Source organism: Pseudonaja textilis, chromosome 6 (genome assembly GCF_049901715.1).
Source record: "Pseudonaja textilis isolate UNSWEBS1 chromosome 6, rPseTex1.2, whole genome shotgun sequence".
Taxonomy (NCBI): domain Eukaryota; kingdom Metazoa; phylum Chordata; class Lepidosauria; order Squamata; family Elapidae; genus Pseudonaja; species Pseudonaja textilis.
In genome coordinates this window covers 23,314,321-23,329,759 of record NC_141995.1, presented here as the reverse complement: position 1 = coordinate 23,329,759, position 15,439 = coordinate 23,314,321, and the positions used below count along the sequence as shown (strand labels likewise).

The following is a 15,439-nucleotide window of genomic DNA, read 5'->3' as shown; positions in this document are numbered from 1 at the left end:
ATATCTATTTTAACCTTGATCAAATAAACCTACTTTATATTCCTTCTTTTTGCTTCCCACAACTTAATTTTTATTTCCATTCAAGTAGCATTGTAAATCTTGATTTCTTTTATTTTTCTTTGTTCCCTGTCATGAGATTCCTCAAAATTTTTTAAAAAAAAACTCAGCCAATTTCTTTTATATCTCATTTAACACCTTTTCCCATATCATTGTGGTTTTATTTTTCTCATCTATAAATCCACATTTAACTCAGGCTCAATCTTGTCAGGAGAAACATAACATCTTTAATATAGTATCCAAACAGAAGAAAATATCTCTGTTGACACTATTCATTTCTAAGTCCATATTTCAAAAAAAATCTTCAAATATGTCCAATATTAGAATATTTTGCTTTTTCTTAAGTCAGGTTTATATGTTTTCCTCCTTTAATTCTAATCTCAAGCTCTCTATAGTGTCCCCTTTTTAAAATATTATCATGTTTTTTAAAATAAATAAAAAATTCCCATGGAAAGGGTTTTTATAACTTTTTTATTTTATTGAAATCTTATTTCAAATGTATTTGAATCCTTCATCCGTTTATAACTTTCTAAAAAAAATTGTAGTCAAAACTTTCTTTTGTCAAGGATTGAAGAGAAGAGAAATTCACATAGTACTATCACTACATACAAAGATTTCTAATAGCTAAAAAGCCATGTAATATTCTTTCAAAGGCACAAACTATGGCTTGGTCAAGATAGTTATTCCTTCATCTCCCAGAGCAATAAACTTGTCAGAGATTAATATCTTATATTCTGCTCACAAGGAGCAATCGTCTGGAACACTTGTGGATGGTCTTTAGTCCTCTGCTTGTTTGGAGAGGAATTACTGAAAAGCCAGTCTCCTTCGTTGCTCTTCATTCTGCTGCAAAGGTTTCACAGAGCTGTCTTTTGTCTGCCATTACCTCCTTCATAGTCTTCTGTCTGATTTCCTTCTAAAAGCCCAGTTCCGCGGCCAACTGCTACTTAAGTTGTTCCTGAGGTTTTTCTTTCCATATAAGTTATTATAAGTTATTGAGGCCATTTTAGAACATAGAACATAAAATAATAAGATTGGGAGGGACCTTGGAGCCCAACCCTCTGGCCATGGCTGGAGATCTTATCCCATTCCAGACTTTCTTTGGAATTGAAAGGATGGATATTCATGATCATAAAAAGAATAATAGAGTTGGAAGGGATGTCAGAGGAGCTCAGCCAACCCCCTACCCAAGCAGGAGACCATATACCATTTCAGACAACTGCCTATCCAATCTCTTTAAAACTTCCTGGGGGCAAGCCATTCCACTGATTGTTCTCACTGTCAGGAAGTTTCTTATTAGTTCTAGGTTTCTTCTCTCCTTGATTAATTTCCATCAGTTGCTTCTTGTCCTGCCTTCAGGTGCTTTGGAGAATAGGTTGCTCTTGTCTTCTTTGTGGCAGTCCTCAAATATTGGAACATTGCTACTGTTGTTGTCTTTGTTACTGTTCTCCAAACTCTTTCCAGAGTCTCAATATCGTTTTTTATGTGGTGACCACCAAAACTGGATGCAATATTCCAAGTGTGGTTTTACTGAGGCATTATAAGTGGTCCTAACACTTCATATGGATTTGATTCTAACCCTCTGTTAATGCAGCTTATGACTGCACTGGCTTTCTGGGTGGCTGCAGCACATTGCTGGCTCATATTTAAGTGGTTTTCCACTAGGACTCCTAAATCCCTCTCATAGTTACTGCAATTGAGTCAGATTCCACCTATTCTATGCCTGTGCATTTGATTTTTCTTGCCTAGTGTAAAGCATTACCTGTCTCACCTTTGAATTTCATTTTGTTGGATAGGGCCCAGTGTTCAAGTCTGTCAAGGTCCTTCTGGATCTTGAGCCTACCTTCTGGAGTGTTGGTTATTCCTTTCAGCTTGGTGTTGTCTGCAAATCTGATGGGTTCCTCTTCTATCCCATCTAAATTATTTACAAATATATTGAAGAGTACTGGCCCTAAGACAGAACATTGGGGTACCCGACTGCTTACTTCCCTCCAAGTGGATGTAATTCCATTAAGAGTTACACATTGAGTGTGGTCTATCACCCAGTTACGAATCCATCTGGTGGTGATGTTGCCCATCCCACATTTTTCTAAATTATCAAGAAGTAGGCTGTGATTTACTTTGTCAAATGCCTTACTGAAATCCAAGTATGCTATGTCCAGAACATTTCGTTGGTCCGCTAATTTAGTCAGTTTGTCAAAGAACGAAATAAGATTTGTTTGGCATGATTTGTTTCTGATAAACCCATATTGGCTTCTGATTATAACTTTGCTTCCTTCTAGATGTTTGCAAATCTGTCGTTTGAATACCTTTTCCAGGATCTTGCCAGGTATTGATGTCAGGATGATTGGTCTGCAGTTTTATTTTTTTCCTTTTCCTGAAGATGGGCCTTTCAGTCATCTGGTAGTTCTCCAATGCTCAAGGAAGTTTGGAAGATGTGGTTCAGTGGTTCCAAGATCACTTCTGCCATCTCCTTCAAAACTCTGGAATATAATCCATCTGGCCCTAGTGAACTGAACTCATTGAGGATGGACAGATGTTGTCTTACCATTCTTTTACTTATTTTCATTTGTATTCCTAGTCTGTCTTTTATGGTATTGTTTTGGATCAGTTGGGCTATTTTTTTTCCTTTTTGTGCAAAGACAGATGCCAAGAATGAATTAATTAGCTCTGCTTGATCCCTGCTGCCCATCACTTCCTTGCCATCTTCCATTAGTGGACCAATTGTTTATTTTACTGTTTTCTTCTTTTCTTTTACATGGTGAAAGAAACTTTTTTTTATTATTATTTTGATATTTGTTGCAAGTCTTAGTACATTATAAGCCTTAGCTTTCCTGGCTTCATCTTTGCACATCAGGCTATATGCTGATATTTTGCCTTAGTTATGTGTCCCTGTTTTTTATATACTTATCCCTTTTGCCTTTCAATTTATCAGAGAGTTCTTTATGCAACCATATTGGTTTCTTCTTGAATTTTTTAATTTTCTTTTTCAGTGGTATTGTTCTGGACTGGCTTTTATAATCATATTTTTCAAAATTTCCCAAGCTTCTTTAGTCTAGTGTCTTAGAAGCAGACCATTGTCTAGAAATCAGAAGTTGGCACCATCTTTTTCCTTTTTATTACTTTTTATTTCTTTTTTATTACTTTTTCCTGTTTATTATCTAGAATCATATTTCTGTACAAAAATGATAGTTCTTTCTTCACCACCACACTTTATATTATTGTTCCTTTGTGTAGTTCATGTTCATTCATATTGAAAATGCAGGGAACAAAATGATGCAAAATTTCAAACAGTGCTGATGGAATCTGATTCCATCTGAGGAAACAAAAAGGCTCTTGGGTATTATTGTTCTTCTAATGGTCTCCCACAAATAATACTTAACATGATATTAAATCTGGATGTTCCTGAGTTAATAAAATTCCCACTTGGAATATATGAACTTTATGGCAAATAAGGATATTTTCAAATGGTTATTCTTATGGAAGTGAGTGAAGCCAATTAATAAATTAAGTATATTCATTAACCATATCTTTGTAACATTTAGCCATAGCCTATGACATCTGTGTTCTACTTTTCCCTCCTTGCTTGTTAATAGTGGATATGATGACTTATGCATTTGTAAAGATAAAATAATCCTAAAGTAAATTCGTAATGCTGGTAAGAAAATGTCTAATTCTTTGTTCTATACATTTTCTAAATATTATTTCTGTATTATTAGTTTCAAAAAAATATTTGTACTAATGTGGCCCTGCTGATATTCAAAAAAAAAACAAACACCCATGGCTGAAAATTACCAATGATTCCAATTCATACATCAAGGAAATTCCCAAATGTCCCTTTGTATAATAGAAAATTATCATATCCAAAATAAAAATCAGCTTTGAAAAAGTTGACTGCAATGAGTTAGACAGAACCAGCCATTATATTTTAGGAAGAGCTGCAGTGGCGCAGTGGTTAGAATGCAGTCCTACAGGCTACTTCTGCTGATCACTGGCTACCAGCAGTTTGGCAGTTTGGGTCAAACTGGCTTAAGGTTGACTCATCTTTCCATCCTTCCGAGATGAGTAAAATGAGGATCCAGATTGTTGGGAGCAATTTGCGGACTCTGTAAACCTCTTAGAGAGGGCTACAAAGCACTGTGAAGTGGTATATAAATCTAAGTGCTATTGCTATATAAAGCCAGATGAAACACTTCTGGACCCTCAATCTCTCAGACAACACAAAATACACTATTACTCTTACTTGCAAGCCTGATTAAATCAGATGTTTCCAATGCCTATACTTTATATAACATCTGTAACTTTCTGCTCTGAAAGTTAAAGGAAGATGAATTGTATATAGTATTCTGGTTACAGCATTACAGATGTACTTTAGGATTTTAGTGATGCTAGATCAGGATTTGAAGGAAAAGGTTCAAAATGAGTGTAGCTGCACAACTCCAAATATCATTTTCTATGTGCAGCATCCTTTTTATCTAACCTGACTACCTCTCTGATATAGTACCTCTGTGCTTATGACAACAAAGTAATCAACATCCTCAAGCTTTTCCAATGGAGCCAACTTCATATTGTCATCTTTATTTTTTAAAAGGTGAAGAGTAATATTTTAACAAATTTTGGGATGGAACTCTTAATGTATCAAAATGAAATTCAGCAGGGTTAAAATCTTGTAAGTTTAGTGCTTCTATCATTCCTGCTGTTCCATTCTCTCCTACGAAAAGCTTGAACTACTTGCAGGAGTAGTTATTCTTTCCAATTATAGTATACAGAGAGATCTTATTCCAAATTAAATGAGCAGAGATTAACATTAAACCAACAATCAAGAAGCAAACAATACCCCAATCAAGGAACTACCAACTCATTCAAACAAGCTAACAGTAAACAACTCAATCAAGGAGCTATCAAGATCACTCCTACCACCCCTACACTGACAGAGCAAGCCACTAATATATAAAATGAGAACAAGCTCCATTCCTTACTAGCACTGGTGATGTTACCTACTTTGATAATAAAATTTCTTCAAGAAAATAACCAAACTCAGAGAGTACCAAAGACCTCAAAATTCAGCCTTGAGTTGCAAGTATTCTCTTCCATGGAAATCAAATTTCATCTCTCCACATTGCTTCAGCTGAATCAGCTTCTTCCTGAATCTTAGGAATCATGGTAGAAGATAAGTTTCCCGTTCCTGCCAAAAGCTTTATTAGAAAATGCAAATCAAATATTTGATGAATATTAAGAGCCTTTGGGATGCTACAATTAACACTACCATTGACACCAAGAATCAGACTGAAATCTAAAAGAAGTCATTTAAGGTAAAGAGAACTCAGGGAACATTAGCTGCTCTAAAAAGGTAGCAAGGGTGTTATTTGTTATTAAAATATATAAAACGCTTAGGGGTTGTGATATAAAGTAACAAAGACTGCTAGAAATTCACATCTCTCTCTCTCTCTCTCTCTCTCTCTCACACACACACACACACACACACACACACACACAATTCAGAAAAGGAAAGATAGTATAAAAGCTGGACTAGAATACAATGGTCAGAAATGAATGCAGAAACAGCATGATAGTTAGGAAAATGTATCACAATATTTATGAACAAATTTTCAATGGTTTATTAATTCCTTTACAAGAAGAACTACAGCAACAGCCTGAAATGCCAACCTCTGAATTATACTTTCACACTCCAGTTTCATAGTACCAGGATTTGTATGAACCCAATTTATGAGTAAAGGTGATTGTTCCATGAAAAGTCTTAACTTCCAGGAATACTAATATCCATTCCCTATTCCAGGCAAAAGTCTATTTTTCAGAAGAATGTCAAAAATTCCAATTTCACAGTCAATCAAACCAACCAAATTCATCCATTGCATACAAGAGCAGCTTTGGATAGCTTTTCAAAATTATAATGACTCATGTTGAATAATCTTATTTCATGGAAAGAAGCTAAGATGCATTACATTCGGCAGCCATGTTACCCAATTCATTCGTGTGTATTCTTCACATAATGTACAGCATGCATGTTGAAATTATATTAAGACTGAACTCTATGGCACTTCACAATAACGGCTATCAATAGAAGTAATTTCTTAATAAATATGAATAGGATTAAGCTGCTAGTCTGATTTAAGTGAAAAACCTATATTGCTGAAATGAGTAAAAATGGTATAATGGTATTAAATTCTGAATAACATGAGGCAAATAAAGCCATTTTCAAGGACCATGGAAGTGTCTAGGACAGGGGTGTTAAGCTCAAAGCCCGTGATCTGCATCTGGCCCATGGGGTGCTTAAATCTGACCTGAGGGTCCACCTGGCCTACAATGCCTCTGGCAGCAAAAACAAAGGTCCCAGGAGGGTCCAAGGCCCCATTTTCCCAGGCCTCATTTTCGGCTGCAACAGCCTCCTGCAGCCCTCTGCCAGCAAAAAATGGAGCTCGGGGGGAGGCTGTATGCTGTCCCACGCAATTTCCCCAAGCTCTGTTTTCACGGGCAGAGGGCTGCAGGAGGCCATCACAGCCAGACACGCCCACCCCAGCCTCCTGAGGTCAAACACAACCCTGATGTGGCCCTCAATGAAATCGAGTTGGACAACCCTGGTCTAGCAGGTCATATAAACCCAGGTAACTAAGCTATCTATACTGAAAGGCCCTCTAATGGTCTCTTTCAACTGGAAAGCATGTTCATGTGACAAAATACAGACATTTTGGTAATAAAAATGTTTAAAAATCACACTGAAAATGCATTTAAAGGACCTTTTAAAAACTGCACTGAAAATGCATTTACGCATTATACATGTGTTCCTTCAGAAAGGCTATAAGAAGCTATTTATTCATTTTTGTATATGCAATGTTTATCTCACTTTTCCATTCATTCAGGACAATAAATAACCATATGAGTAAATAAAAAATGCAATATTTCAAAAATAGGAAAATAATACTCCTTAATACTCTCCCCAAGTTTGGTTGTTACTTGCAGAAATTTTATTAGCTAAGCAATATAGGTTGTTAGGTACCTCCATAATTAGGTTACCTAGTCAGGTAAGGAAATGTCTATCAGCAAACGACCAAGCTCTGAGAGCACCAAAGATTCCACAATTCAACCCTGAGCTACATATATTCTCTTCTATTAATAATATAATTAAACTACATACTCTAAAATTATGAATATTAAATGTGTGGCTAAGGAAAGATCCCTTAGCAGCTCTTATAAAATCAAACAGAGTGCTTGCTCGGTGAAATTCTCAAATAAATGGTTTTGAAAGAATGGAAAAGAATGTTTCTTTTAAGCATGGGACTTGGGGGAGGTATCTCTGCATCAGGTGTAGGCTGCTGGAGGTTCACAGGGGTTCAGAAGAGCCCCTAGCTAATATTCTGTGCAGTTCAGAGAACCCCCAAATCCCACTTCTGCCTGGTCCCTCCCCTCCCAGGACTCCCAACACGGCCTGTTTTGGATGCAGGTAAGTGCAGGGCGAGCGTGGAGGCTTGAAGAGGGTGAAAATGGGCCTCCCAGAAGTTCTGGAAGGCTAGAAATGGGCTCGTTACTGGCCATTTTCACCCTCCCGGAGGCTCAAGGAAACTCTCCGCAGCCCAGGGAAGGCAAAAATGCCCTCCCCCACCATGGTGCAGGAGGCTGACTAGGCCACACCCACTATGGCCACGCCCATCCAGCAATCAGGCAGAGAAACCTTTGCTAAAATTTTTGAAGCCCACCCCTGCTCTGCCTGTTCAACACCCATCCAGAATTAGATTTTGCTATATCTATTCACAACCTTTTATAGAGTAGTTTACTTCATCCCATACCTGGGAGTCCTTACTTTCAAAACAAAGGATAGATAAAAATTGCTCTTTCTTGCAGCTATCTGATTGCCTCAATGAAACTGTAAATGCATATCTACTTATAGGAGAGGTGCTTATACTTTGAGTTTGGGTAGATTACTTAGTTTATAACTATTACCATACTAGCTTTCTCTCTTCCCTATTTAAATATATTATTTGGTTTGGATATATAAGTTGATTGTTCTCACAGCTGCAAATGTGCAAATATGGAACCTAAAACTAATTTAATGGGTAATGCACTATATCTATTTAGACACACAAACACAGACAAACATATACCTTAAGCCTAGTTAATAATGTATTTTTGTTCTTGGATTTCTTACAAGTTTATAACTCTCGCCGCAAAGTAAGTAGATTCATATATAGTTTTCTTTTTATTAATACCATTATTCCATTTGCCCATAAACTAAAACCATAATAATTTTTATTTATCAATCCTCTATAAGTATCTAAATAAACAGAAATGTATAAACAAGCACAAATACAGTAAATGTGAAATTGAAATAAATGACTAAAACATTCCATACTTGAATAAAGCTAATAAAAGCATACAGCAATTGATCTTGCATAGCAACAATAGATTGTAAAATATTCTACATTTTATAAACAGAGGATTGCATAGCCATGGAAATGAATATGTCAGCAACTTCTACTCAAGGTCTCATCAAAGGAAAAGGTGTAACAGTCCCCTTCTGTTTGTAGTACAGGAAAATATGCAAATATATTTAGGAATGCTTCCAAAATTCTCATATTTCAGCTCTTGAAGATCTGGATCTTGCTCATATATGTTTTTATTTTGCACCTCATGTAAGCTGCCTTGATAATGTGTTGAAGAGTAAGATGAAAATATCAAAATGGTAAAAGTTTTTAAAATAACTATGGTGTTTAAGGAGCTGTCACTTGAGTGACGGTGGTTTTATACACAACTTCCTCAAATAAGTAAACTTAAATAGCAAGTAAATAAGACACTTTTTATTTATTTGTATTAACTAAAAAATGAAGCACCCTTTCAATGTATCATTTTTCTAAAAATACTCTATATTTCTACACAATCTATGAATGATTGTATAAATCTCTTACCTTGCAATAGTAGAGTTGTTGCAGTATTAATTTCCTTTTGTGTTGGAAACCGGCCACAGTCTCTGAAAAACTTTGGGAGCTCATTTCTATCTATTTCTTTCCAGGCCACTTTCTTTTGAAATATAGTTTCATAAACTAGGACACAAAATAATATATAGATCAAAAAGGCTCATTTTGTTATTGTATTGGGGTTGTTTGAAGTTTTGCATCCAATTTATCACACATGCCTTTATTTATTATGTCTCTGTATCATATCTAAGTAAAAGTTTGTGTGTGTGTGTGTGTCGGACTCCTATTGAAAGTATTCATTCTGTAAAAGAAATCTCAAATATTTGAGACTGGATCATGGTTTCTTCTGAATAAAAATCCTTAATGAGAGAGATATTAAGCCAACTTCAGGAATACTACACATATCAAAGCTGTTCTTCTTGGTAAGTTTTCCTGCTACAAATTTGTAGTTATAATAGGAATTTTCAATCCAAAATTTTATATTTCAAAATTTTGGATTTCCTCAATCAGGATATCTAAAAGGCAACTGATATTTTCACAGTTATTTGCAAAACAGATACAAGATCTGCTTTCACTATATATAGGAAAAAGACATAAGACATAATAAGTCTTTTCATGATCTGTACTGTGCCTATTTCCATAAATTACAACCATCTTTAATAAATGGAATCCTTCCACAAATTTCATCAGCGTATCTTCCAGCTTTTTATTAGCATTCATATGTTGGTAACAAACTGATAAATATTATCCTCATCTATTTTGTATAACTGTATTGTAGAATTCTTATGTTCTGTGGGTAAGATAATCAAGACCAGTGTTGCTATGATCACTATGAAAGATTAAACTAAAACTATTTCATAATATCTAAATCATATTCACATGTATTATATTTTAATTTTAAAGACATAATATATAGTTCCTCTGCCATTTAATCCAAATGTACAGTCCACATTTGGTACTTGAGATTCTTTTTTAAAAAATTCCAAAGACATGCTTTGGACCTGATCTGAGCAGAGTACCGTGGTACTACTCATTAAATAGTCCAGTGCTTTTTCATGCTTCCAAGTGACCCTGAAAATACATCCTTCTTTAAGGAGTAGAGCCACTGACACCTCAAAAAAGGTATGGCTGAATAAATGAATAGCAGACACGTGTTGTGCTGACATCATACTTATTCCTAACTGTTTTCAAAATGTGCACAGCTCTGCTAAATGTATCTTGTAAGATCTCTTTTTCTGTTGTGAGAGATCTTGATTATTTTACAAGATATATCCACTATCAGTTCTTCAATTACATAGACACAACACTTTAGAAAGGTTGCTTAGCTTTAGCTTCCACATCAGTAGCATAACGTTTAAACTTATGCTCAGTTATCATTGCAGTGAGTTGAGTATGATATGCTAATGTCTCAGAATGTTGCCAAATAATGCATCAATTCTGAATGAAAACATTAAGACTGAAGTGGATGCTAAATAGTTTTTTTGCCACTTCTTGTTTGCAACTTGCCCTTTTAGCTTTTGTCAGTACTTTCCCCAGGTTATTTTGGAGTTCCAGCTAAAATTTCTCAGACAAGGAAGTACAGGAAGGAGAAAAGATAAAGAATTTTAGCAGGCTTCTTTCTGGTTTGTTTGTTCGCTTGCTTTTTGTTGGAGATGTCTGAACGTCTACCTTTTTGGTATTGAAATCCAGAAAGCTACTAGCAACATAAAGTACTCCACCAGAACACACAGTTTTGCAACACAGTGCTCAGGAAAATAGTATTTTACCAAGATATATCCTTACTGCCCAGAATCTAACAGTTAGTCACATTTCACATTTAAATGAAAATGATACAGATTACATTTGGGGTTCCTGCAGGGAAAACATGTGCTCTATTACTAAACTATGGTGTCTCTTCCAAAAGACATCATTTATATTAGTAATTCTACTAAAAAAAAGACAACGCCTTTCAAATAATGCAAGCAACCTCAATTAAAGCTACTGAATAGTTTTTTAAAAAATTAACAGAGATATGACAATAATCTCAAGAGATTATTCTGAAAAATACATACGCAGTTTATTGTCAAGCCAGTCTTCCAGTTGTTCAAATATTAGTGGTGTACTTGTATCCAAGATGCCACAACAGCGTTTAATTCGAAACATCATTTTACGATAATCCTTTATAACAGCTAATATATTTGGTCCATGGCTCTTAGCCTGTAATTACAAACATATATGTGTGTGTGTGTGTGTTTGTGTGTGTGTGTGTACTTGTGTGTATACATACATACGTACGTACATACATACATACGTACATACATACATACATACACGTAAAGTGTTATTGGGAGAAACAACTTTTTCAGGGTAAAAAATTATGCATTTTACAGGCGCATAAAATAAGAAAACCTTCTAGAGGTTGCCATAAAAACAAAATAAAAATCCCTTGTGATAATTGCATTTTGACACTAGTGACTAAAGGATATTATGGCAAAGATCAAAGTCTGCCAAAGTTCTATGAAAATGTTAAAAACCTGGTAGCAGAATATACTAGATGTCTATGAGATTCTCAGTCATCCAGGTCATGGTTGTCCCAAAGAAGCCTCCCACCCACTTTTGTTTTTTAACAAAAGGCATCTGGACTTTGCTAAATATCTGCCTATCCGCAAAGGTGGAAGAGAAAAAGAACCAAAACACAACAAAGGTGTATTGGTTTCTCACACACACATACTATTTTAACACACACACACACACAGAGAGAGACAGAGAGAGAGAGAGACAGAGACAGAGACAGACATAGACATAGAGTAACAGAGTTGGAAGGGACCTTGGAGATCATCTAATCCAACCCCCTGCTCGAGCAGGAGAAGAGACAGAGACAGACAGAGAGGCAGAGAGAGCAGAGGTAGAGAGGCTACAATGCAAAATTAGCTAGAAGACAAAAAGAAGCCAGGAAAATCATAGTATGGCTGGAGCAAGATATAGATTGTTGTGTATAACAACTTGATGATAGGTAAAATGAAGTCCGTATTGAGTCTGAGACTGCGGACAAGACATTTTTGTGCTAAATAGAAAACTGACCTTTTAGTAGACAAGACTATTTGTCCAAATAGCCCAGTATTGTCTAGTAAAGGCTCTAAAATTCATTGGGCATTCAGATGAGTATAGGGATTATTTCTTGTATAAATCAACTCTGCACCTTTCACATGTTGAGACTAATATTATTTTATATAAATCATTACTGTTCAAGCTGGACAAGGTACTAGCTCGTAGTGCAAACATATCAGATATAATCCATTATAGTATATCACAACATCTCATATTAATGAAATTCAAATACATTACCTTCAGTTTTATTCTGTTCAATTTACTACGTTCATACCATCCTTTGAAAAGTTTTTGAATACAGGTAGCAGCCGAAGCAATTTTTTCTGTTGTAGGTACTTTTCGGACTTTTTTGAAAGCTTCATATATGTCTAAATGTGGCCCAATCCTTTTCACTTTCTCATTAATTATATTAACGTGTCTTCGTCTTCTAGGGAAGGGAAAGGAAGGGAAGGGAAGGGAGGGAGGAAGTTAGGAAGGTATTGCTTTAAACTAAATGTAGTTCTTAGAACCAATTGCAATAAACATGGAAACAATGGATAATTAAATAATTCAATACAAGAGAGTGAAAATGGCTGGAAGTTGGAGAATATGAAGCAATATTGCTATCTAATCTATGGCTGAAATCCAAAGAGGCACTCAAAACAATGCAGTTTATTCTCCCATACATGGTTCCAATTGATTTTGGGGTTCAACACTGAAATAAAAATTTTATGTATGTAAATGCTTTAGAACAACACCTGCTACACTGCATAGAAACTGTAAAAGAGAGCTTCACACATTAAAACTCATGAGTTTTTAACTCACATTACTTTAAAAGTCCCTCAGACTTTTGTGGATATATAAAGTGTCATAAATTTTCTGAGAAAAACAGCAATGTGAGAGTTCAGGTAGATTAAGGAATATTATGCAAAAGAAAAAGATACCTGTAAGGAATATTGAAGAATGTTTCTGAATAAAATGGATCTGGCTAAGGCAAAGGGCAACAGAAATATAACCAATTGATTTATTGGTTTAACCCACAGGTGTCAAACTCGACACATCACATTGCTATCATGTGATGCATTATGATATTTTCCCCTTTGTAGAGCTGGGGTGGGTGTGCGTGCACATGATGGAGGGCCGCCAGTTTAACACAGATAGAAAAAGAGATTATTGAAGAAAGGAAAAGTTTGTGCCTGTATACACACATGCACACACACACACACACACACACACACTTCCTAGGTCTGAAAGTTCCATTCAATATTATTTTGAAAGCCATAATGGCAGGGACAAGTTCAGAAGAAGTTGGACAAAAAACATAATATTACAACTGTTTTCGGCAGCAACATTATCATCATCATCACTAGAACTATTTACATCAGTATTATTAACTTCTTCATGATCGATATTTTATTATTTTTCATTATAATCAAGCTAACCAGTAATGCTTTCATTTACCATCTGTCTTCTCTTATAATTCCAAATGCTTTGTTGAAATGAAACAGAAACAATTGATTTAATTTCTGGATTTCAGGGAGTGGGTTACACTGAAAGGTTCCATTGTTTGGGAGTCGTATTCAAACTTTCAATATTTATCCCACCATACTGCTGAAATTTGCCCTGATTCTATGTTCGAATGAGATCATATTTCTATGTTTTAATGCATTATTATAAATCCTATTGCATTTACATTTTAATGCTGTACACCATATGAAGATGTTTTGCATTGTAGTGAGACTATAAATATTTTAAATAACTGTATCAACTCAAAACCATAATTAAAAAATATAAATACAATTTATACTAATTTCCTTCCAAGCAATTTAGTTAAAGCTGGTGAAATATGCTTCTGTTATTATCATCCCAAATATTTACCAACTAATGTGACTGATAGGAGTTCATGCATAATTCCCCAATAATTTGGATGCTGTATGTAGTCATTCACTTTTTAGTGAATGCTGGTTAACATATACATTCACATATTTAAATAGTGTTGTAGAAGAGACAGGCTGGCAACACAAGCAGTAATATTTCCCTGGCATGTGTTTCTTTGCTGCTGTTCTCAATCATGTTTTTTTCTACTTTGTTTCATTTTAAGATACAGAAAGGAGTGTAACAAGGTTGCATTCTCTCCCCTTTCTTATTCAATCTACAATATATGCTAGAATGATCATGAGGAAGCTAGATCTTGAAGAATCAAAAATTGGGGTCAAGTTTGGTGGAAGAAACATCCACATTTCTTTCTGAACATCAAAAAGGCCAAGCTCGTGATCACTGCAAGGTATGGAAACATCAACATTGGCAATGAAGAAAAAATCACTTTCCTAGGATTGCAGATAGCTCAAAGCTTGAAGGCAGCAGATTGCCCTGGCTTCAGCAATGATGACATGAGACAAATATGAAAAAGTACAGACATTAGCCTGGCACGGCTTTATTGTGTTCTCCATAGCCACGTATAATTGTGAATGCTGGACTTCAAAAAAGTAATACAGGAAGAAAATCAACTCATTTGAGCTGTGGTGATGGAGAAGGCTCCTACATATTCCTTGGACAGTAAGAGTGACTAACAAGCAAGTGCTAGAGCGCATAACAACAGACATCACTAGAAGACAAAATCAAGAAACTGCATCTCACTTACTTTGGCCATGTCATGCAGGGAAATTCATTGAACAAAGCAATTATGTTTGGAAGAGTTAACAGTAAAAGGAAACCAGGCAATCAAAGAACATGATGGCTGGATACCATCAAAGCTGACTCAAACCACAACAAAGAGAGAAGATCGGAGATTTTTGAAAGGCCTGGCCCATAAAATTACCAAGAATCAGACACGACTAAATGGATAACATAATCATCATCACTTTGTTTCATTACATTTTTCATTGCTTACTACTATTTATTCTGTATCCAAGTACAGTATATACATTGGTTATTTAAATTGGTTAAACAAAATTAAAGGTTTTTGGATCTTATCCCAAATCAATTTCAAGCTTTGAAATTCTAGTCTTGGAACAATCTATTTCACACCAAAATGTTTCAAATGTAAAACCTTTCCAATATCTATATATGCCCACTCCTCATTTGAATAAAGAGGAGTCAAGACTCCTACTGTATGAATCTTGAGATTGATATGTTTGACATAGCTGTGCTCTATGTGCAGTCTACATTCCACCCATACTCAACAAATAAACTGTTCTATGTATACATACTTGCCAAGGATACAGTTGTGGTAATATAGTATTCTTGTACATTAGTTACTGTATTTTTCTGCTATATTTCTTATTCCACTGGGAAAGCAAATCTTTTTTCAAAATCTTACAACTCAGTAACTAGAGGGTAATTGCTGTGATATCACTCCTGTAATATGTATAATAACAGTTTATATGCCTGCC

General features: G+C 35.3%; 1 protein-coding gene across 1 annotated transcript in view; it reads right to left on the bottom strand.

Annotated features, from left to right (window-relative positions):
• IQCM (IQ motif containing M) overlaps positions 1-15,439 on the bottom strand; it is a 99,588-nt gene that overhangs the window by 40,745 nt on the left and 43,404 nt on the right. The window contains exons 4-6 of the mRNA XM_087936740.1: positions 12,306-12,495; positions 11,033-11,177; positions 8,973-9,107 (exon numbers count right to left, since the gene is read on the bottom strand). Of these exons, the coding sequence (XP_087792866.1) occupies positions 8,973-9,107; positions 11,033-11,177; positions 12,306-12,495 (470 nt within the window). The remainder of the gene's footprint in view (positions 1-8,972; positions 9,108-11,032; positions 11,178-12,305; positions 12,496-15,439) is intronic.